Source organism: Coregonus clupeaformis, chromosome 28, assembly GCF_020615455.1.
Source record: "Coregonus clupeaformis isolate EN_2021a chromosome 28, ASM2061545v1, whole genome shotgun sequence".
Lineage (NCBI taxonomy): Eukaryota > Metazoa > Chordata > Actinopteri > Salmoniformes > Salmonidae > Coregonus > Coregonus clupeaformis.
In genome coordinates this window covers 21,418,702-21,440,068 of record NC_059219.1, presented here as the reverse complement: position 1 = coordinate 21,440,068, position 21,367 = coordinate 21,418,702, and the positions used below count along the sequence as shown (strand labels likewise).

Sequence of the window (21,367 nt, the reverse complement as noted above, 5' to 3'; positions counted from 1 at the left end):
AATAATAGTGTTTAACATGATTTTTGAATGATGTTAAACACATCTATGTACCCCACACATACAGTGCCTTCGGAAAGTATTCGGACCCCTTGATTTTTTCCACTTTGTTACGTTATTGCTTTATTCTAAAATTGATTAAATTGTTTTTCCCCCCTCATCAATCTACACACAATACCCCATAATGACAAAGAAAAAACAGGTTTTTAGAAATGTTTGCAAATTTATAAAAAAAAATGGAAATATCACATTTACATAAGTGTTCAGACCCTTTACTCAGTACTTTGTTGGGGGGGTCTGAATACTTTCCGAAGGCACTGTACAATTATCTGTAAAGTACCTCAGTCGAGCAGTGAATTTCAAACACACATTCAACCACAAAGACCAGGGATGTTTTCCTATGCCTCACAAATAATGGCACCTATTGATAGATGGGTAAAAACAAGAAAAGCAGACATTGAATATCCCTTTGAGCATGGTGAAGTTATTGATTACACTTTGGATGGTTTATCGATACACCCAGTCATTACAAAGATACAGGTGTCCTTCCTAACTCAGTTGCCGGAGAGGAAGGAAACTGCTCAGGGATTTCACCATAAGGCCAATGGTGACTTTAAAACAGTTACAGAGTTTAATGGCTGTGCTAGGAGAAAACTGAGGATGGATCAACAACTTTGTAGTTACTCCACAATACTAACCTAAATGACAGCGGGAAAAGAAGAAAGCCTGTACAGAATAAAAATGTTCCAAAACATGCATCCTGTTTGCAACAAGGCACTAAAGTAATACTGCAAAACATCAAGGATGATCAATGGAAACAGGATGCACCTGAGCTCAATTTTGAGTCTCATAGCAAAGGTTCTGAATACTTATGTTAATAAGGTATTTCTGTAAAAAAAAAAAAAACATGAAATTATGAAAAATATAACATTCCACCCATGAGGCCACTACGGGCCGATTTGGTCATTTGACTGCAGGAAAGGGCTACATTGACTTGAACATCTATGAAATTACCTGAAAATAATCAACAACCAATTTGACAGAGCAAATGTTCCACAATCCATGTGTAGAAAGCTCTTAGACTTACCCAGAAAGACTCACAGCTGTAATCACTGCCAAAGTGCCTCGACAAAGTATTGACCCAGGGGTGTGAATACTTATGTAAATAAGATATCTGTATTTCATTTAATACATTTGCAAAATTTAGAAAAAAAAAACAGGTTTTCACTTTGTCATTATGGGGTATTGTGTGTAGATGGGTGAGAGAAAAATCTATTTAATCCATTTTGAATTAATTTTGAACACAACAAAGTGTGGAATAAGTCAAGGGGTATGAATACTTTCTGAAGGCACTGTAACATCTGTTATTTCCTCAAAACAATAACTCCCCAGGGTGACAAGCAGTGATCAGTGAAAAACAAGATAGGAGTAGGAGATACGGCTGTTTTCAGGGACATGTCTGGGCTTGGGGATAGAGCTGGGGTGCAGTAGGAAGGATTATGAGTGGGCGGAATAGAGAGAAAGAGTGGCAACAAAGACATTTCATACATCACATGAGTTAAAAGTACATAATCAGACTGAGGTTAGTTGGGATAGGCCTTTGTCCAATGAAAGAAAAATGTGTTTTTCAGTTTTGTATGTTTTTTCCCCCCTGTAACCGAGGTAAAAATGAGATACTGTAGAAAATTTGCATATTATAACCTCAAGATAACTCACTCAAGATAAGGGTTTGACAGAGCTAGCTTTATTGTTCAAAGACTGTAAGGAACTGAGACAATGACAAAAAAAGACAGAAAGTGCTGACTCCAACTGACCCATATGAGTTCAACTCACACACCCAAATGTAGCTCTCTAATTCTCCTTTGTTAGGTCTAGTCACAGTTCATGTATTGTTGGACATCTATCTCGAGGTCAGAGCTTTGGGCCAGTAACTGAAAAGTTGCTGGTTCAAATACCGGAGCCGACAAGGTGAAAAATCTCCCTGTGCCCTTGAGCAAGGCACTTAACCCTAATTGCTCCAGAGGCGCTGTACAATGGTGACCCTGGCCCCACTCCTTGCAGGCGTCTCAGGGGGAGTTGGCATATGCAAAAATAAAATAAAAAAATCCATGACACTTGTGTATAATTATCATCTTAGGAGTCAAACAAAGGTCAGAACTGATGTTATTTGTGAAAGGATAGTCATTCCATCTGTGCATCTGCATATTACTCTTCTTGATCAAAAGTAACCAATTGTCATACTTTAGTAAAAGTAAAGATACCTTAATAGAAAATTGTGGCCCCGTCCGACGATACCCCCAGACAGGGCCAACCGGGCCAGATATAACCCTGCCCACTTTGCCAAAGCACCTGCTGGAACAGTGCCTCAGCGATCTGGAGAGCGGTAGGGAGCAGGGAGAGGGATAAAATGGCAGGATTAGGAGAATCTGTCCACAACAGTGGTGAAACCATTAGACAGGGGAAGATCAGTGACAAAATCTATCGACAGATGGGTCCAAGGCTGCTGAGGAACGGGGGAGTTTCCTTGCTGGAGCGTTCCGGGGAGACTTGATTTGGGCACATACAGTGCTGGAGTTGACGTAGCGGGCAACGTCCTGCGCCAAGGTGGGCCACCAGTACTTAACGGAGATGGATTGAGTGGTGCGGGTGATACCTGGGTGTCCAGTGGCAAGGGATGTGTGCGCCCAGGTCAAAAGCCGATCCCTTACCTCAGTGGGAACGTAGGTGCGTGCCAGAGGACAGGTAGCCGGTGCAGGTTCCCTCTCCAGAGCCTGGCGGATGTCCACGTCTATGTCCCAGAGCACGGGGGCAACGAGTCGGGAGGGCGGTATGATGGGACCACTCAGGACAGGGACCTCTCCCGAATCGTGGAGATGGGACAGGGCATCGGCTTTGATGTTCTTTGAACCTGGGCGGTATGACAAGGAGAAGTTGAATCTAGTAAAGAAAAGGGCCCACCTTGCTTGGTGCGGGTTCAGCCGCCTCGCTGTCCGTATGTACTTCAAGCTCCGATGGTCGGTGAGGATGAGAAACGGGTCCGTGGCGTCCTCCAGCCAGTGTCTCCACTCCTCTAATGGCAACTTCACCGCCAGGAGCTCCCAATCACCGACGTCATAGTTCCTTTCTGCAGGGCACAGTTTTTTACAGTATTATGTACAAGGATACAGTTTTTGTGGATTACCTTGACGTTGTGACCGGACGGCTCCCACGTCCACGTCTGAGGTGTCCACCTCCACCACGAAGGGCAGCGTAGGGTCTGGGTGTTTCAGCAACGGGGCGGAGGTGAAACACCCCTTCAGCAGGCAGAAGGCCTCAGCTGCAGGATTCCATGCCAACTTATGGGGACCACCTTTGAGGAGAGGCGATGGAGCTGAAGTTTCTGATGAAGCGGTGGTAAAAGTTGGCAAACCCCAAAAACCGTTGTAGTCCCTTTATGGTGGTTGGACTGGCCATGACCTGACCCCATATACCTTCCTTTCCTCCATAACCACCCCCTGTGGGCTGATCCGATATCCCAAGAAGGAGACAGCGACCCGATGGAACTTCTCCGCTTTGACGTACATATGATTCTCCAGGAGGCGTCCCAGGACTATCCGGACGTGGGCGATGTGCTCCTCCAAGGTGGCTGAGTAGATCAGGATGTCGTCGATATACACAACCTCCTGGTGCCCAAGCATGTCCCGAAACATTAGTTCACGAATGCTTGGGACACCGACAGAGCACTGGCTAAACCATAAGGCATCACCAAGTACTCGTAGTGCCCAGACACCGTGCTGAAGGCCGTCTTCCATTCATCCCCCTCCCGGATGCGGATCAAATTGTAGGCACTCCGCAGGTCCAGCTTGGTAAGAAACTGGGCCCCGCGTAGCTGTTCAATGGCGGCCGGCACCAATGGGAGTAGTCAATACACGGACGAAGACCCCCCTCCTTCTTGGCCACGAAGAAGAAACCAGCCAACGCAGGGTAGGTGGATGGGCGGATGAAACCCTGTTGGAGAGCCTCCTGGATGTACTCCTCCATAGCCTTGCTTTCAGCCACCGACAGGGGGTAGATGCGGCTGCGCAGAGTCTGTTAGCAGGTTGAGGGCACAGTCCCAGGGGCGATGAGGAGGGAGACAGGTGGCGAAAACCTCCTGGAGATCCTGGTAAACCTCCGGGATGTTGGCCTGGATGGCAACCACAGGACTCTCAACTGATGTGGAACCACAGGGTAAGGGAAAGCAGGTCTTCCGGCATCCGGGTGCCCAGGCCGTAATCTCCATCCTTGGCGAGAAGATGGTGGGGTCGTGACGATGGAGCCTGTGGACTTTGTGTATGGGTGCTTGGATGATGAGGAAGTGGAGGCTTTCATGGTGCAGAGGTCCCACGGTAATGGTGAGTGGTGCTGTGTTGTGTGTGACTGTGCCAGATCCAAGTGGTCGGTTATCGAGTGCTTGAACTGGAAATGGAGAGGAAAGCGGGTATGATGTTTTGTTCAGGAAGGAGGCAAGGGCCTAGTCAATAAAATTCTCAGCGGCACCAGAGTCCACATAGAGCTGTGGAAACAACACATGAGGGACAGCCAGCTAGTGAAATCAGTACTAAAAAGGGTTTGGTGGAGAGTGAAGATGATGGAATATTCACACCTACCCCAGGAGACGGCTGATCACTGGACCATCCCTCTGCTCTAGTGACTCTCGGGTTAGAACGTAGCGGACACCGTTGAAGCTGGTGTCCCTCCTGGCCACAATAGGGACAGAGCCCCAGCTGTCTCCGACAGCGTCGCTCAGCCGCGGGGAGGCGTGTGGCCCCTACCTCCATCGGTTCAGAATGTCTCAGATTGGTCAACAAAGGAGGGAGAGAGGCGATGGGAGTGCCGGTGCTCCCGAAGGAGGTTATCCAGATGGATGGCCATCGTAATGAGTGCATCCAATGAGAGGGTGTCGTCTCGGCATGCCAGCTCCGTCTGGACCTCTTCACGCAATCCTCTTCTGAATAAAGTGCGGAGCACCGGCTCATTCCATCCGCTGGATGCTGCCACTGTACGAAAGGTGAGGCCGTACTCCGCAGCGGTCTGGTCCTCCTGCTGTAGTTGGAGTAGGCGCTCAACCCCCTCTTTGCCCTCCGGTGGATGATCGAAGACTCCTCTGAACAGAGCCATGAACCTCCCATAGGAACCCAGCTCCTGCTCTCCTCTCTCCCAGATGGCCATAGCCCATTCCAACGCCCGCCGGTCAACAGGGAAATAACCGTGGCAACCCTGGACCTCTCGGTGGTGGGGGCTCCAGTTTGATGAGAAAAATAGAGGGAGCACTGGAGGAGGAAGCCACGGCATTTGGATGGAGTCCCGTCATATTTGTCTGGAAGGGACAAATGAGCATCGCTGACCTGGGCAGAGTGCTGAATGGGCTGGGGTGCTGGCTCGCTGGGTCAACTCATGGTAGAGGATCCTCCGCTCGTTGAGGGTGATGCCCCTTGGGGAAGAACTAGACGTTGACGAACGCGGAGGACCTCACTCAGACATCATTTACAAACGAAGCATGTGTTTTTAGTGAGTCTGCCATATCAGAGGCAGTAGGGGCGACCAGGGATGTTCTCTTGATAAGTGCGTGAACTGGACCATTTTCCTGTACTGCTAAGCATTCAAAATGTAATGAGTACTTTTGGGTTTCAGGGAAAATGTATGGAGTAAAAAGTACATTATTTTCTTTAGGAATGTGTGAAGTAAAAGTAAAAGTTGTCAAAATATAAATAGTAAAGTAAAGTACAGATAACCCCAAAAAACTACTTAAGTAGTACTTTAAAGTATTTTTACTTAAGTACTTTACACAACTGATGAATACAATGGAAGTACATCAAGGTATTGCTTGTTCATCTCATGGATCGGATTTGTCCTGAATAGTTTCATTTAGTCTGGCGTAGTAATATCTAAGCATGGTTAAGGCTTGGTTAGAGACGGTGATGTGTGGTGAATGTGAACGTTAACATCTTGGGTCTTGTAAGGGGTTCTGGAAAGCCCCAGTGGAACAACAACAGAGCTTTCATAATGATGAATCTTCTGTTGAGTCATTGTTATACTCAGGTAATGACAGTCTATACCTTTGACTGTCTGTGTAATGCTGGCCATATATAGGCCTTGTTACTGTGCCTTGCAAAAGTATTCATCCCCCTTGGCGTTTTTCCTATTTTGTTGCATTACAACCTGTAATTTAAATGGATTTTTATTTGGATTTCATGTAATGGACATACACAAAATAGTCCAAATTGGTGAAGTGAAAAAAATAACCTTATTTCAAAAATTCTAAAAAATAAATAACGGAAAAGTGGTGCGTGCATATGTATTCACCCCCTTTGCTATGAAGCCCCTAAATAAGATCTGATGCAACCAATTACCTTCAGAAGTCACATAATTAGTTAAATAAAGTCCACCTGTGTGCAATCTAAGTGTCACATGATCTCAGTATATATACACGTGTTCTGAAAGGCCCCAGAGTCTGCAACACCACTAAGCAAGGGGCACCACCAAGCAAGCGGCACCATGAAGACCAAGGAGATTTCCAAACAGGTCAGGGACAAAGATGTGGAGAAATACAGATCAGGGTTTGGTTATAAAAAAATGTCCGAAACTTTGAACATCCCATGGAGCACAATTAAATCCATTATTAAAAAATGGAAAGAATATGGCACCACAACAAACCTGCCAAGAGAGGGCCGCCCACCAAAACTCATGGACCAGGCAAGGAGGGCATTAATCAGAGAGGCAACAAAGAGACCAAAGATAACCCTGAAGGAGCTGCAAAGCTCCACAGCGGAGATTGGAGTATCTGTCCATAGGACCACTTTAAACCGTACCCTCCACAGAGCCGGGCTTTACGGAAGAGTGGCCAGAAAAAAGCCATTGCTTAAAGAAAAAAATAAGCAAATACGTTTGGTGTTCGCCAAAAGGCATGTGGGAGACTCCCCAAACATATGGAAGAAGGTACTCTGGTCAGATGAGATGAAAATTGAGCTTTTTGTCCATCAAGGAAAACGCTATGTCTGGTGCAAACCCAACACCGTTCATCACCCCGAGAACACCATCCCCACAGTGAAGCATGGTGGTGGCTGCATCATGCTGTGGGGATGTTTTTCATCAGCAGGGACTGGGAAACTGGTCAGAATTGAAGGAATGATGGATGGCGCTAAATACAGGGAAATTCTTGAGGGAAACCTGTTTCAGTCTTCCAGAGATTTGAGTCTGTGTCAGCTTCCTGCCTCCTGTTTGTCTCCGGGCCTCTAGAGGTCATCTGTGTTCCCCTCTGCCTTAGTTCTTCCTCGTGTGTGTCAGCTTCCTGCCTCCTGTTTGTCTCCGGGCCTCTAGAGGTCATCTGTGTTCCCCTCTGCCTTAGTTCTTCCTCATGTGTCCTAATTAGCTTGATCCAGGTCACCTGTGCCTTGTTTCCCCTTGTGTATTTTAGCTGTGTGTTTTCCCCTTGTTTCTCACTTGGTTATTGCGTCCTGACTATGTGTCTCCTGCTTTGTCCCACCGTGTCTGTCCTAGTAAGTTGTTCAAAGTTATCTTTAGTTTGTTTTTCTCCCCTCGTGGAGTTGTTTTGTTTTGCCTCCTGTTTTGGAACATTAAATCTACTTGCCTGGAGTATTGCCTTGGGTGTTTCATTTGGGTCCTACAACACCTCCTCTGTGGCTAAGGGGTAGTACCCCCAGCTCTCCACATCTGAGACCGGAGTTTCTAGCCCGGCTTGTGACAGAATAACCAAGTCAATCATGGACCCAGAAACACTCAGTTCCCCGGACCTGTTGGCGGTGATCACTCGACATGAGGCTGCTTTCCAGCGCCATGAAGCCGTTCTCAGCCGACAAGAGGAGCTGATGGCTAGTCATTCTCAACTCCTGGCCGAAATGATGAGTTCCCTCCGCCAGCTCTTTGAACGCCTCCCTGGTCCTCTCCCTTCCCCCAGGTCACCCCCAGTGACGACAGGTCGTCTCGGTTGGCGGAGCCCCGACTACCACCTCCCAAGCCCTTTTCTGGGGATCCAAGCTCTTGCCAGGGTTTCCTCACCCAATGCTCCCTCACCTTCGAGCTCCAACCCTCAAGTTTTCCCACAGACCGTTCCAAGATTGCCTACATCATTACCCTTCTTTCAGACAAGGCGCTCGCCTGGGCTTCTGCGGTGTGGCAGTCCCAGGAGGCCTGTTGTGACTCCCACGCTGCATTTGTAGAAGAGTTCAAGCGGGTGTTCGATCATCCTGTCAGTGGGCGGGAGGCTTCCAAGCGCCTACTGTCTCTCCGTCAGGGGCCCCGAAGCACGGCAGATTTTGCCATTGATTTCCGGACCATAGCAGCAAGGAGCGGATGGAATGATGAAGCGCTGAGGGTCTGCTTTCAGGGAGGGTTATCTGAGCCCCTTCAAGATGAGTTAGCCACCCGAGAACCAGCTGGTGATCTCGAGTCCCTCATAGCCTTGGCCATCCGCCTGGACAATCGTCTAAGAGAGCGGAGAACGGCTCGCCGTCAGGTGTCTCATTCCCAAGTTCCTCTGAGCAGCTCTGTTTCTCCTGTTTGGACTCCGTCATTCAGAGCTTCCCCGGCTCCTGAACTGCTCCAGGATTCCCCGGAGAGCATGCAGTTAGGCCGTTCCAGGCTTTCTCCCAACGAAAGGGAACGTCGCATGAGGGAACGTCGGTGCCTCTACTGCGGGGTTGCCGGCCACTTCCGCTCCACTTGCCCCGAGCTTTCGGGAAACGCCTGTCCCCGCCCAGCTACAGGAGGGCTGTGATGGGGAGAGTTAGAGCGCCTCCTACTAACGCTGTCCTGGCTATTCCAGCCACTCTGTCCTGGGGGGGCCACCAGCATCGGGTCCAGGCTATGATCGATTCCGGTGCCGCAGGTGATTTCCGGGATGTAACCTTGGCTAAGGAACTTAAGATCCCTACCCAACTACTTCCTCAACCCCAGGCAGTTACAGCCTTAGATGGCAGACCTCTGGAACCAGGAAAGGTTACCGAGGCGACTCAGTCCCTGCGACTTACCATCTCTCAACACCAGCAGGAGGAGACCTTCTATCTCATTGACTCTCCCGAGTATCCTATTATCCTGGGTCACCCTTGGCTATGCAGACATAATCCCCAGATCGACTGGCCTACGGGCACCATTCTAAGCTGGGGTCCCGCCTGCCAACTCACCTGCATGCTTCAGAGTCCCTCAGCCCCTAGTACCCAGTTTCAAGAGTCTGTTGGCGTCTCCCGAGTCCCCAGTGTTTACCATCGGTTCAAGGCAGTGTTCAGCCAGGCCCGGGCTACTTCCTTACCGCCTCATCGCACGTATGACTGTGCCATTGATCTACTCCCTGGGTGCTGCCCTCCTAGAGGTCGGATCTTTTCCTTGTCCTCCCCGAGCACGCAGCTATGGACACCTACATTAAGGAGTCCTTGGCAGCCGGCCTCATCTATGCCTCTACTTCCCCGGCTGGGGCGGGCTTCTTTTTGTTGAAAAGAAAGACGGGGGTCTTAGGCCTTGTATTGATTACCGGGGACTCAACAAGATCACGGTTCGGAATCGATACCCCCCTTCCTCTCATGGCCACTGCTTTTGAGCTGCTTCAAGGGGCTTCCATTTTTACTAAGCTGGATCTCCGCAATGCTTACCATCTCGTGCGGATCCGGCAAGGAGACGAATGGAAGACGGCGTTCAACACGCCCACGGGGCACTATGAATATCGGGTGATGCCGTTCGGGCTCACCAATGCCCCCGCAGTATTCCAAGCCCTGATTAATGATGTTCTCCGGGATATGCTTAATCTGTTCGTCTTCGTGTACCTGGACGATATCCTCATCTTCTCGAGGTCACTGAAGGAGCATGAGGGGCATGTTAGCAGGGTTCTCCAGAGGCTCCTTGACAATCACCTCTACGTTAAGCCTGAGAAGTGTGAATTTCATGTTTCTCAGACTCAGTTTCTCGGGTTTATTGTCACTCCCGGGCACCTAGAGATGGATCCCAAGAAGGTCAAGGCGGTCCACGATTGGCCCACACCTGCCACGGTCAAGGAGGTTCAACGGTTCATTGGCTTTTCTAACTTCTATCGGAAGTTCATTAAGAATTTCAGCTCGGTGGTAGCCCCCTTGACGACGCTTACCAAGGGAGGAGGGACCAAGATTCACTGGGGTCCGGAAGCAGCAGGGGCCTTCGAGGATCTCAAGCGCCGCTTCACGTCTGCTCCGATTCTGGTGACCCCTGACCCAGAGAGACCTTTCGTGGTGGAGGTGGACGCCTCAGAGGTGGGGGGGTGGGAGCCGTCCTGTCACAGAGGGGTGCGGATGGGAGATTACACCCTTGTGCCTTCATGTCTCGCCGCCTGTCTGAGGCCGAGCGCAACTACCACGTGGGGGATCTAGAGTTGCTTGCGGTAAAACTGGCATTGGAAGAGTGGCGCCATTGGCTTGAGGGGGCTCAGCACCCTTTCCAGGTTCTCACAGACCACAAGAACCTGGAATATCTCCAACAGGCTAAGCGGATGAACCCTCGGCAAGCACGATGGTCCCTTTTCTTTAATCGATTCCAGTTCCTCCTGACTTACCGACCTGGCACCAAGAACGTCAAGCCGGATGCTCTGTCTCGAGTCTATTCTCCCGAGTTACAAGAGAAGCCCTTGGCATCGATTATTCCGAGGTCTAGGATCGTCGCACCTCTTCAGTGGGAACTAGAAAGAGGGGTACGAGAAGCTCTTGTCCAGGAGCCCGATCCAGGCGGTGGTCCTGCCGGTCGCCTGTACGTTCCTCTCTCTGTTCGGGGCCGCGTCTTGCAGTGGGGTCATGAGTCGCCCTTGACATGCCATCCAGGCAGTGCTCGCACACTGGAGTTCCTCCGACGGCGGTTTTGGTGGCCGTCCATCAAGAAGGACGTGCAGGTCTATGTTGAGGCCTGCCCTGTGTGCAACCAGGGAAAGTCGACACGCCAGCGACCCCAGGGACTGCTCCATCCCTTACCTGTTCCTCGAAGGCCATGGTCACACCTTTCTCTGGACTTTGTTACGGGACTTCCTCTATCCCAGGGCAACACCGTCATCCTAGTGGTGGTAGACCGGTTCTCTAAGGCTGCCCGGTTTATTCCCCTGCCCAAGCTGCCCTCGGCTAAGGAGACTGCTGAGCTCCTCATGAACCATGTCTTCCGGATATTTGGTATTCCCCTGGACGTGGTCTCTGACCGAGGTCCCCAATCTCGTCCCGGTTTTGGGGGCCTTCTGCAGGCTTGTTGGGGCCACAGCCAGCCTATCGTCGGGGTTCCATCCAGAGTCTAATGGCCAAACGGAACGGATTAATCAGGATCTGGAGACCACCCTACGGTGTATGGCGGCCAGTAATCCCACGTCTTGGGCCACCTATATCATTTGGGCTGAATATGCCCACAACACCCTCCAGTCCTCAGCCACCGGATTGTCCCCCTTCGAATGCCAGTTCGGTTACAACCCTCCATTGTTTCCAGAGGAGGAGGCGCAAGTTGGTGTTCCCTCGGCCCAGCGCTTTGTCCAACGCTGTAGGCGGACCTGGAAGAAGGCCAGGCGTGCCCTCCTTCGGACCTCCCAGAGATACCAAAGTCAGGCTAATCGCCACCGCCGGGACGGCCCCCTAGTTTCCGAGCTGGTCAGAGAGTTTGGTTGGCCACTAAGAACCTGCCCCTCCGGGTCGAATCCAGGAAGCTTTCCCAGAGATACATCGGGCCTTTCCGCATTGCTAGAAAGGTTAACCCTGTGTCGTATCGTTTGGTTCTCCCTCGCTCCCTTAGAGTTAACCCCACTTTCCATGTTTCACTCCTTAAACCTGTCTTGTCTTCTCCCTTTGCCCCCCCACGCAGACCCCCGCCACCTCCCAGGATCATTGACGGCCAGCCAGCCTACACAGTCCGCCGGATACTGGACTCCCCGGAGGGTCCAGAACTCTCTGCAGTATCTGGTGGACTGGGAGGGCTACGGGCCGGAGGAGCGCTCCTGGGTTCCAGCCAGGGACATCCTGGACCCAGGTTTGATCCGAGATTTTCGCACCCTGGGGCCAGGGTGTTCTGGAAGGAACGTCAGGAGTCGTTCCTAGAGGAGGGGGTCCTGTCAGCTTCCTGCCTCCTGTTTGTCTCCGGGCCTCTAGAGGTCATCTGTGTTCCCCTCTGCCTTAGTTCTTCCTCGTGTGTGTCAGCTTCCTGCCTCCTGTTTGTCTCCGGGCCTCTAGAGGTCATCTGTGTTCCCCTCTGCCTTAGTTCTTCCTCATGTGTCCTAATTAGCTTGATCCAGGTCACCTGTGCCTTGTTTCCCCCTTGTGTATTTTAGCTGTGTGTTTTCCCCTTGTTTCTCACTTGGTTATTGCGTCCTGACTATGTGTCTCCTGCTTTGTCCCACCGTGTCTGTCCTAGTAAGTTGTTCAAAGTTATCTTTAGTTTGTTTTTCTCCCCTCGTGGAGTTGTTTTGTTTTGCCTCCTGTTTTGGAACATTAAATCTACTTGCCTGGAGTATTGCCTTGGGTGTTTCATTTGGGTCCTACAACACCTCCTCTGTGGCTAAGGGGTAGTACCCCCAGCTCTCCACATCTGAGACCGGAGTTTCTAGCCCGGCTTGTGACAGTCTGGGACGAAGGTTCACCTTCCAGCAAGGCAATAACCCTAAGCATACTGCTAAAGCAACACTCGAGTGGTTTAAGGGGAAACATTTAAATATCTTGGAATGGCCTAGTCAAAGACCAGACCTCAATCCAATTGAGAATCTGTGGTATGACTTAAAGATTGCTGTACACTAGCGGAACCCATCCAACTTGAAGGAGCTGGAGCAGTTTTGTCTTGAAGAATGGGCAAAAATCACAGTGGCTAGATGTGCAAAGCTTATAGAGATACCCCTAGAGACTTGCAGCTGTAATTGCTGCAAAAGGTAGCTCTACAAAGTATTGACTTTGGGGGGTGAATAGTTATGCATCCTCAAGTTTTCAGTTTTTTTGTCTTATTTGTTGTTTGTTTCACAATAACAAAATATTTTGCATCTTCAAAGTGGTAGGCATGTTGTGTAAATCAAATGATACAAACCCCCAACAAATCAATTTTAATTCCTGCTTGTAAGGCAACAAAATAGGAAAAATGCCAAGGGGGGTGAATACTTTCGCAAGCCACTGTATCAGCACCACTACTGATTCCAGCAGTACTGATGGCCTTTACCCAGAATGGTCCAGCAGGTACGCTACCTCTGCTGTCAATACTAGACATTCCTCTCTGTGTTGTATTCACAAGAAGCCTTCTCCCAAGAAACACAAAATGGAATTGATTGGTTTGTTCAGAGCCTGATAGTATGAGATAACCTCCAGGAGTCAACTACTATCTCTTCACTGATTGGTCGGAATGGATATGTATATATCTAGCCAGCTAGCATATCTTGAGATACACAGCCACTGCAGTGCATGTGCTCTCTTCTGACTACAAGCAATTTGAGGAAACATTTTAATTCATTTTTACCATCTTAGTTTACACATTATTTGACAGGATAAAAAATATATAACATAAAATCAAATGACCCATCAGATGTTTACAATGTCTCTCAGTTTGATGCATAGAATTCCACATGCTTCAAATACTCTATGTCACAGTATGGGTGTGTCACATGGGAAAAGTGGGCATTCAGCGGCATGACAAGTCCAGTCCTATTCAGCACACAGTCAGAGGATTACTGAAGTAATTTAATCCAAACAACCTCACAATCTGTTGTCACGCAATCCTTTTGTGATATCTGATCGGCCTCTGGAGTTATTCTTCTCCTACATTTAATGTGGGAACAACATTGAATTGGGTTTTTATAGTTGTTCCAACAGGCTCCTAGGGTTGTTGGATTACAAAGGGAAACCCAGCCGTGAGCTGCCCAGTGACTTGAGTTTACCAGACCAGCTAAATTCCTTCTACGCTCGCTTTCGACGCAAGCAACACTGAACCATGCATAAGAGCACCAGCTGTTCCGGACGACTGTGTGATCTCGCTCTCTGTAGCCAATGTGAGTAAGACCTTTAACAGGTTTACATTCACAAGGCCGCGGGGTCAGACGGATTACCAGGATGTGTACTCAGAGCATGCGCTGAACAGCTGGCAAGTATCTTCACTGACATTTTGAACCTCTCTCTGACCCATTATCTAATACTTACATGTTTCATGCAGACCACCATAGACCCTGTGCCCAAGAATGCCAAGGTAACCTTTCTACCCAACTATTGCCCCGTAGCACTCACTTCTGTAGCCATGAAATGCTTTGAAACGCTGGTCATGGCTCACATCAACACCATCATCCCAGACACACTGGACCCAATCCAATTTGCATACCGCCCCAACAGATCCACAGATGACACAATCTCTATTGCAACTAGATCCTGGACTTCCTGATGGGCCGCCCCCAGGTGGTGAGGGTAGGCAACAACACAGCCGCCATGCTGACCCTCAACACGGGGGCCTCTCAGGGGTGCGTGCTTTGTCCCCTCCTGTTCTCCCTGTTCCCACATGACTGCGTGACCACGCACGACTCCAATACCATCATTAAGTTTGCTGACGACACAACGGTGGTTGGCCTGATCACCGACGACGAGAAGACAGCCTATAGGGAGGAGGTCAGTGACCTGGCAGTGTGGTGCCAGGATAACAACCTCTTCCTCAATGTCAGCAAGACAAAGGAGATGATCGTGGACTACAGGAAACGGAGGGCTGAGCACGCTCCCATCCACATCGACGGTGCCGTAGTGGAGCGGGTCGAGAGCTTCTAGTTCCTCGGTGTCCACATCACTAAGGAATTATCATGGTCCACACACACCAACACGGTTGTGAAGAAAGCCTCTTCCCCCCCAGGAGGCTGAAAAGATTTGGCATGGGCCCTTAGATCCTCAAAATGTTCTACAGCTTCACCATTGAGAGCATCTTGACTGGTGGACATCACCGCTTGGTATGGCAACTGCATGACATCCGACCGCAAGGCGATACAGAGGGTAGTGCGTGCAGCCCAGTACATCATTGGGACTGAGCTCCCTACCATCCAGGACCTCTATACCAGGCGGTGCCAGAGGAAGGTCCTAAAAATTGTCAAAGACTCCAGCTACCCAAGTCATAGACTGTTCTCTCTCTACTAAATAACCTCCCGAGTGGCGCAGTGGTCTAAGGCACTGCATCGCTGTGCCACTAGAGATCCTGGTTCGAATCCAGGCTCTGTTGTAGCTGGCTGCGACCGGGAGACCCATGGGGCGACGCACAATTGGTCTAGGGGAGGGAATGGCTGGCAGGAATGTAGCTCAGTTGGTATGTAAATGACAAAAATGTAAATAGTTAACCAAATAGCTACCCGGACTATCTGCACTGACCCTTTTTGCACTAACTCTTTTGACTCATCACATACGCTGCTGCTACTGTTTATTTACTATCCTGTGGCCGAGTCACTTTATCCCTACCTATATGTACATATCTACCTTAATTACCTCGTACCCCTGCACATGGACTCGGTACTGGTATCCCGTGTATATATCCAAGTTATCGTTACTCATTGTGTATTTATTCCTTGTGTTATTATTTTTCTATACTCTCTCTGCATTGTTGGGAAGGGCCCATACGCATTTCACTGTTAGTCTACACCTGTTGTTTACGAAGCATGTGACAAATACAATTTGATTTGATTTGATTGTGATTTGGTTCACTCTTTGTATTTAAATGTCTCAGCCTGGGCTGAACTCAGTACCCTACCTACTGCTGCTCTCCCTGCTGGGACAGACAGACGTGTCCTACTAAAGCTGGGACCACGAGGGACAGGGATAGCAGCACAGCTGTTATGAAGAGTAGTGCAGTAGAGCTGTTGTAATGGCTTTCAAGGAGTGATCACTGGGGTCATAGAAACAGGGAGAGACAGAATGAGAGGGAAGTGAGAGAGAGAGAGAGAGAGAGAGAGAGAGAGAGAGAGAGAGAGAGAGAGAGAGAGAGAGAGAGAGAGAGAGAGAGAGAGACAGAGACAGAGACAGAGACAGAGACAGAGACAGAGACAGAGAGAGTAAGAAGAACGATGGTACAGTATAACTAGCTGTAGACAGACAGACTGACAGACAGACCGACAGACGTCTACAGAGTTCTGTAACAGAAGCAACTTCCTCTTGTCCTAAAAATATATATAGCTTTGTTCCCTCTCATTGTAAGAATGGGTGATGTGGTAATATGCGTCTACCAGGGCAGTGTGTGAGAGGTTGTCGGTGAGCAGTGAACTCTCATAACCCCAGCCAGCTCATCTTGGAGTCAGGAGTGGTGTGACGGGAGCTGGAGGACTGTGGTCTGTGGTTAGTTGGTCACCTCTGGTCAGAGTGAGAACTCTCACCTCTAACTTCACATGAGTCACCACAACTGGCTGTTCCTTGGCTAAAGGCCGCTCAGCTGGGCCCAGTTTTGAATCTAGGTTTGATTCTATTCTCCATGTGTGTGTGGTCAGTCATCTGCTTCTGACTCACTGATTTTGCTTACTTAGCTGACTGGTGGCAACTTGCACCGAATAATAGGGTGACCTCACCTCCAATGGCCTTTTTACATAGAAATACAGTCTGTTCACTAGCAAACAACAAGGACCATAAATCAAACACAGTTCACTATGTAAAAATGCTGCTCCAAGGAACATAAGGAACACTGTAAGGACCATTTCCTTAGTTGTCTCGTCTCTTGTTCTTATCTATTAGCCATTTGCCAGTTCATTGTAGGCTTAGCTGTAGGTCCTCTATTTAGTCTATCATTACAGAACCCCTGTGACATAAGGCAGATCTCAGAGATTTGTTTTACAGTCTTCCTACCGGGCAAAGATCTAAATCAACATCCACTTTTGGTTTATGTTGAGTTGTCATGTTCCCTGTTCTAACAGAGGTGTTTTATGGACATACGGTTCTGCAGCCTAATGCAGGTAACAGTAAGCAAAGAATATGCTTGTCTAACAGTGTTTGGAGGGTTAACAGTATGGCCAGTAGAAAGCGTTTTACAGGTCATTTATATTAGGTTGATAATGTAATGATGTTGAACAAAGGAAGTACCAGGCTAACCCAGCAGGGTTAACGGTTACTGGTGCCAGTGGTAGTTGGGGGCAGAGCCAAGGAATGTTGTTTACCTCTGGGTGAGGCGGTGTGGGAGAGCCCTGGCAGAGCCGGGGAGTGAGAGGGGGAGGATGGGTGATACAGGTACATCATCAGACATGCAGAGACAGCTCTGAACATGCTCCATACCCACCTCTGGAGGGGGTTTGGGATTGTGGGGTGTGGGGTGTGATAGGAATTCAGATAATATTACAGGACTATGTTGGGGGGGTGAGAGCGAGCGGTACATGAGTGTTTGTCAGGTCCTTGTATTTATGGCTATTTTCTGATTTCTGTGAAAAGGTCAGTAAATCACCATCATTGCACAGGGCTTTATAATTCCCTGAATTGACAATGCATTGCCACTAGATGGCATTCATTCTAAAACTATGGTGAAGGAGCAAGCAAACTATTGCCAGTGGTATGTATTCATGGATGCCAAGGGAAGCCAGGCTTCCCCAAAAAATGTACAAATAAAAAATAAATAAAACATAAACAATAATTGATCTTTCGTCTCTCTGTGTTTCATAATTTTCCTTCAATTCGCAAGAGGCTGAATGGATCTCACCGGAGAAAGCATCCGAGCGAGCAAAACAGCGCCCCTCTGTCTGTGTAGCCCATCTATCTAATGTGTCTGGTCAAAAAGAGTATGATATTGTTGCCGCATTGAATGCAAGGGAAACTAGCGAGCATTTGGCCTCCCTTGACAAAAAAATTATACCATAATAGCCAATCAGCGTTGAGCTAAACTGAGTGAAATCAACTGTGAATGGTCCTGGCGCACCAAAAAAAAAGTGTCAGGGAAGCCAGTTTGGATTTGGATTCACACCAATCACATCACATCAAAAGCCAAACGTCATTGACAGAAAAAAAGAATTGTTGCATCTCGTTGTATTGTTGTCCTCCGGTGGCTAGCTAGCTAAAATTGGCCCTATCCTAAATAAGCCATGGATGGACTTCTCCGTACTGGCCAATGATTATAACGGATATTCTGATCCAACCATTCATTCATACATTGTGCCCCTGGCCTGAGAGGATGGAAGTTCAATATGTAGCAACAGTAGATGTAGTAGACTAATGTTAACTAACTGGCTAATCGTTGCCCATGAAAGGAAGTTAGGCTAGCGAGCAAGCATTTTAGTCAGGTAGCCTAGGACAACAAAAACTAAGAGTGTGTACTGTATGACAGTCATAGACCGTTTCGGCAACATGAAAGAGTGGAGGATGACATTGGCGTTTCTCTTCAAGTAGGGTGAGTGAACAGGTTTTTTCTACTTACACACACACACACATACACACATGCACACACGCACACACAGAAATCAGAACCATGGACAGCCACATGATATTTAGCTTACGTTGATTGGACTAAATTGTTTTAGGAATCTTTTAGTTGTAACTGTATTAGACTAAGCATAGGTTATTTGATGATGTTGAAATGTTGAAGTTGAAATGGTGCTGGAATAGTGGAGGCAGCTCCTGTTTTCTTTGGGACTTGCAGTAACTCTCCGGTGTTCTAAATCAATAGTAGTTTAGTCGTCCGAAAATGTCGGAAACATTAACTTGATTGATCATGCTGTAGGTCATGTAACTGTTTGTTACATGCAATATGCTTTGTGGACTCCACCGGATATATGCTGCTCTCCGGTTTTGTGATGAAACAAAGGTGTGGCCTTAGGCCTATATATCATGGTGGAAAGGCATATGAACTAACAGGTTATAGAGAAAACAACTTAATTATCACAACACATAGGTTGTAATATGGCTTCCACTTTGAAGACAAACACTGTAGGCTATAATGCCAATAGCTTTTACTCTCCCTTTGAGTAAGGTATTTAGCTACATTATTGATAAGAAATGTACTTACTATGACTGAGATATGTGGTTGTCCCACCTAGCTATCTTAAGATGAATGCACTAATTGTAAGTCGCTCTGGATAAGAACGTCTGCTAAATGACTAAAATGTAAATGTAATATTTAAACATCTTCAAAGTTGGTTAATGCTGTCATACACACTTATTTCTGATGTTATATGAGGCAATACCTGTACCCCTTTTTAACCATCAGGGGGATACGCGTATGTTGAGGAGAGGTGACTAGATCAGTGGCATTCAGTGGTCCTACATGCAACCAGTCTTATTGGGCAATGTTTATGTACTGTTTGTATGTCCGAATATGACTTGTTACCTCATACCCTTATCACACATTATAATTTGGGGAAGCAACTTCAATTATTTAAATTAGCATCATAGACACGATACATCATAGACACGATACATTTAAGTTATGTTTCGTTTAGCTTTTTATTTCCATAAATTAAGAATACTACACCAAATACGGCACAGTCACTGACCAACCTTCAGGTAATAAACAAACAAAATACAAAGATGTCATTCTCTCATCAGTGCCAATTCAGTTCATACAAAATAGACCTCATCTGCATTACCAAGTTCTTCTTGGTAAACTCTCCCTCATTATATTGACAACGGTGGCATGTTCTAAGGCTTCGAAGGGAGAATACAGTCATCAAGAGGGCAAGAGTTGTCAGTTGGAGGAAAGTGTTTGTGATTTAGTTGGTCTTGGTGAAGGCCTGGTAGAGGGCGGTGAGCTGGGCCTTCAGGTCCTGGGCGTAGGGGTCCAGCTTGTCCTTCAGGTCCTCAGCGTAGGGGACTAGACTCTGCTGCACCATCTGAGCTCTGGTGGTCAGCTGGCTCTGGAGATTCTCAGCCAGGGGGGCCATACTCTTCTGGAAGTCCTGCAAGCGCAGGTCCACTTTCTGCTTCAGCTCGTCAGTGTAGGGACCCAGCTTGGACTGCAGCTCCTTCACACTCTGCTCCAGACTCCCCTTCATCTCCTCACTCTTCTGGAGCAGGGTGGCCCTCAGGGCCTCGGAGTCCAGGGACTCAGCATAGGGGGCCAGGTCCTGTTTCAGCTGCTCCACTCTCTGCTGGACTTGTGTCTTCATCTCCTCTGCGTAGGGTTCCAGTTTCCCCTTGACGCTTCCCAAGTCCTGCTCCAGACGCTCTCTCAGCACCTCGGCCTCCTGGGTAATCTTGGTCATCAGGTCCTTGGCTGCAGGAGGAAGCTGCTCCTGCAGGGAGATGGCGTATTGGCTGGCCACGTCAGCACTCTCTGTGATGCGGTCACTGCAGGAGAGGAGAGGAGAGGAAGGTCAGTTCAGGTCCCCATCCTAGTAATCTGAGCGATTCGACTATAGACATTCCACACATGTTATGACAACTACATCACAGGTCACATGACTTACTTGACATCCTGTCCCAGCTGAGACTTCCTGATCATCTGGACGGTGTCGTCGGCCGTTTGCGTTGCCTTGGCGACGTAGTCCCAGAAGGCATCTGTCAGCTGCTCCAGCTGTGGCTTCGGCTCATCAGCGTAGAATAGGTTAGCATGGCAACCTGTTGGGGTGTGGCAGAAGAGTTAGTTGTTGTGAAAGTGTATTTTTCAGGGTCATTACTGGTTAGGCATGGCAACCTGTTGGTGGCATTAAGGTAACTAGAAAATATTATACTCCCTCTGCCATGGTTATTATTGACTATTGACTTAAAATGAATTTGGTAGATTGATTGAATATATTATGTTGCTGTACTTCAGCTCTAGAAATTTCACTTATAATCTGAAATATTCTTGTATCCTACTCACCAGTGAATACAGCCAGCGCGAGTACCACAAGGACCTTCATGACTCTCAATCAGATTCTGTGAAATAAAGCAACAATCACTTAAAACATTGTAATCCACCAGAAAAAGATCCCATCATAGAATGCTATCAAAGAATACCATGGACTTGTAGAATCCAGTTTACCGTCTTTGTGTATGAGTGTTGGTGTATCTCTGAGTCCAGTCTGCAGTGAGTGTAGTTTCAGCCGTGCCATGGCCTGTATATATAGTGAGCAGGGCAGTAAGGAACACAAAGTCCAGGAGCCAGTGACTCGCTGTCAGTAGTACTCCAAATCATAAACCCTCAGACTGCAGTGCACCACTCAGCACCTGTCTCTGACCCAGCCCAGTCCTGTCCTGACAACTCACCCTGGACCTATCCCAATGAACCCCTGGACCCAGAACGCACAGGAGAGCACTGTGTTATCATCACCTCTGGGTAAAGTGTGACAAACAGAGTTAGGGACATTAAATAGTGGTCAGAGATACTCAGTGAAGACCAATCTCCTGGGACTGCATGCTGATACACACATCTCCATTCAATCCCCTTGTCTATAGTTTTTCAATGATATGCAGTAGTGATACATGTGCAGCAGGACACTTGTTGGCCTTTGATTTATACAGGTCTATTA

General features: G+C 48.2%; 1 protein-coding gene across 1 annotated transcript; it reads right to left on the bottom strand.

The window, feature by feature from the left end:
- Positions 1 to 19,342: 19,342 nt before the first annotated feature.
- Positions 19,343 to 20,942, bottom strand: LOC121542377 (apolipoprotein A-I-like). Its single transcript, XM_041851782.2, has 4 exons — positions 20,881 to 20,942; positions 20,719 to 20,774; positions 20,324 to 20,474; positions 19,343 to 20,204 (listed from the first exon to the last, which is right to left on the bottom strand). Exons 2-4 carry the CDS (start codon positions 20,756 to 20,758, stop codon positions 19,628 to 19,630), a joined length of 768 nt encoding a protein of 255 aa, XP_041707716.2. The 5' UTR covers positions 20,759 to 20,774; positions 20,881 to 20,942; the 3' UTR covers positions 19,343 to 19,627.
- Positions 20,943 to 21,367: the final 425 nt, after the last annotated feature.

Excerpts from the sequence above, each read along its gene's own strand:
- LOC121542377 (XM_041851782.2), bottom strand. The coding sequence starts at position 20,758 with ATGAAGGTCCTTGTGGTACTCGCGCTGGCTGTATTCACTG. Across the intron at positions 20,475-20,718 it reads CGCGCTGGCTGTATTCACTG|GTTGCCATGCTAACCTATTC; the intron begins GTGAGTAGGATA and ends ACACCCCAACAG. Across the intron at positions 20,205-20,323 it reads CAGCTGGGACAGGATGTCAA|TGACCGCATCACAGAGAGTG; the intron begins GTAAGTCATGTG and ends CCTCTCCTGCAG.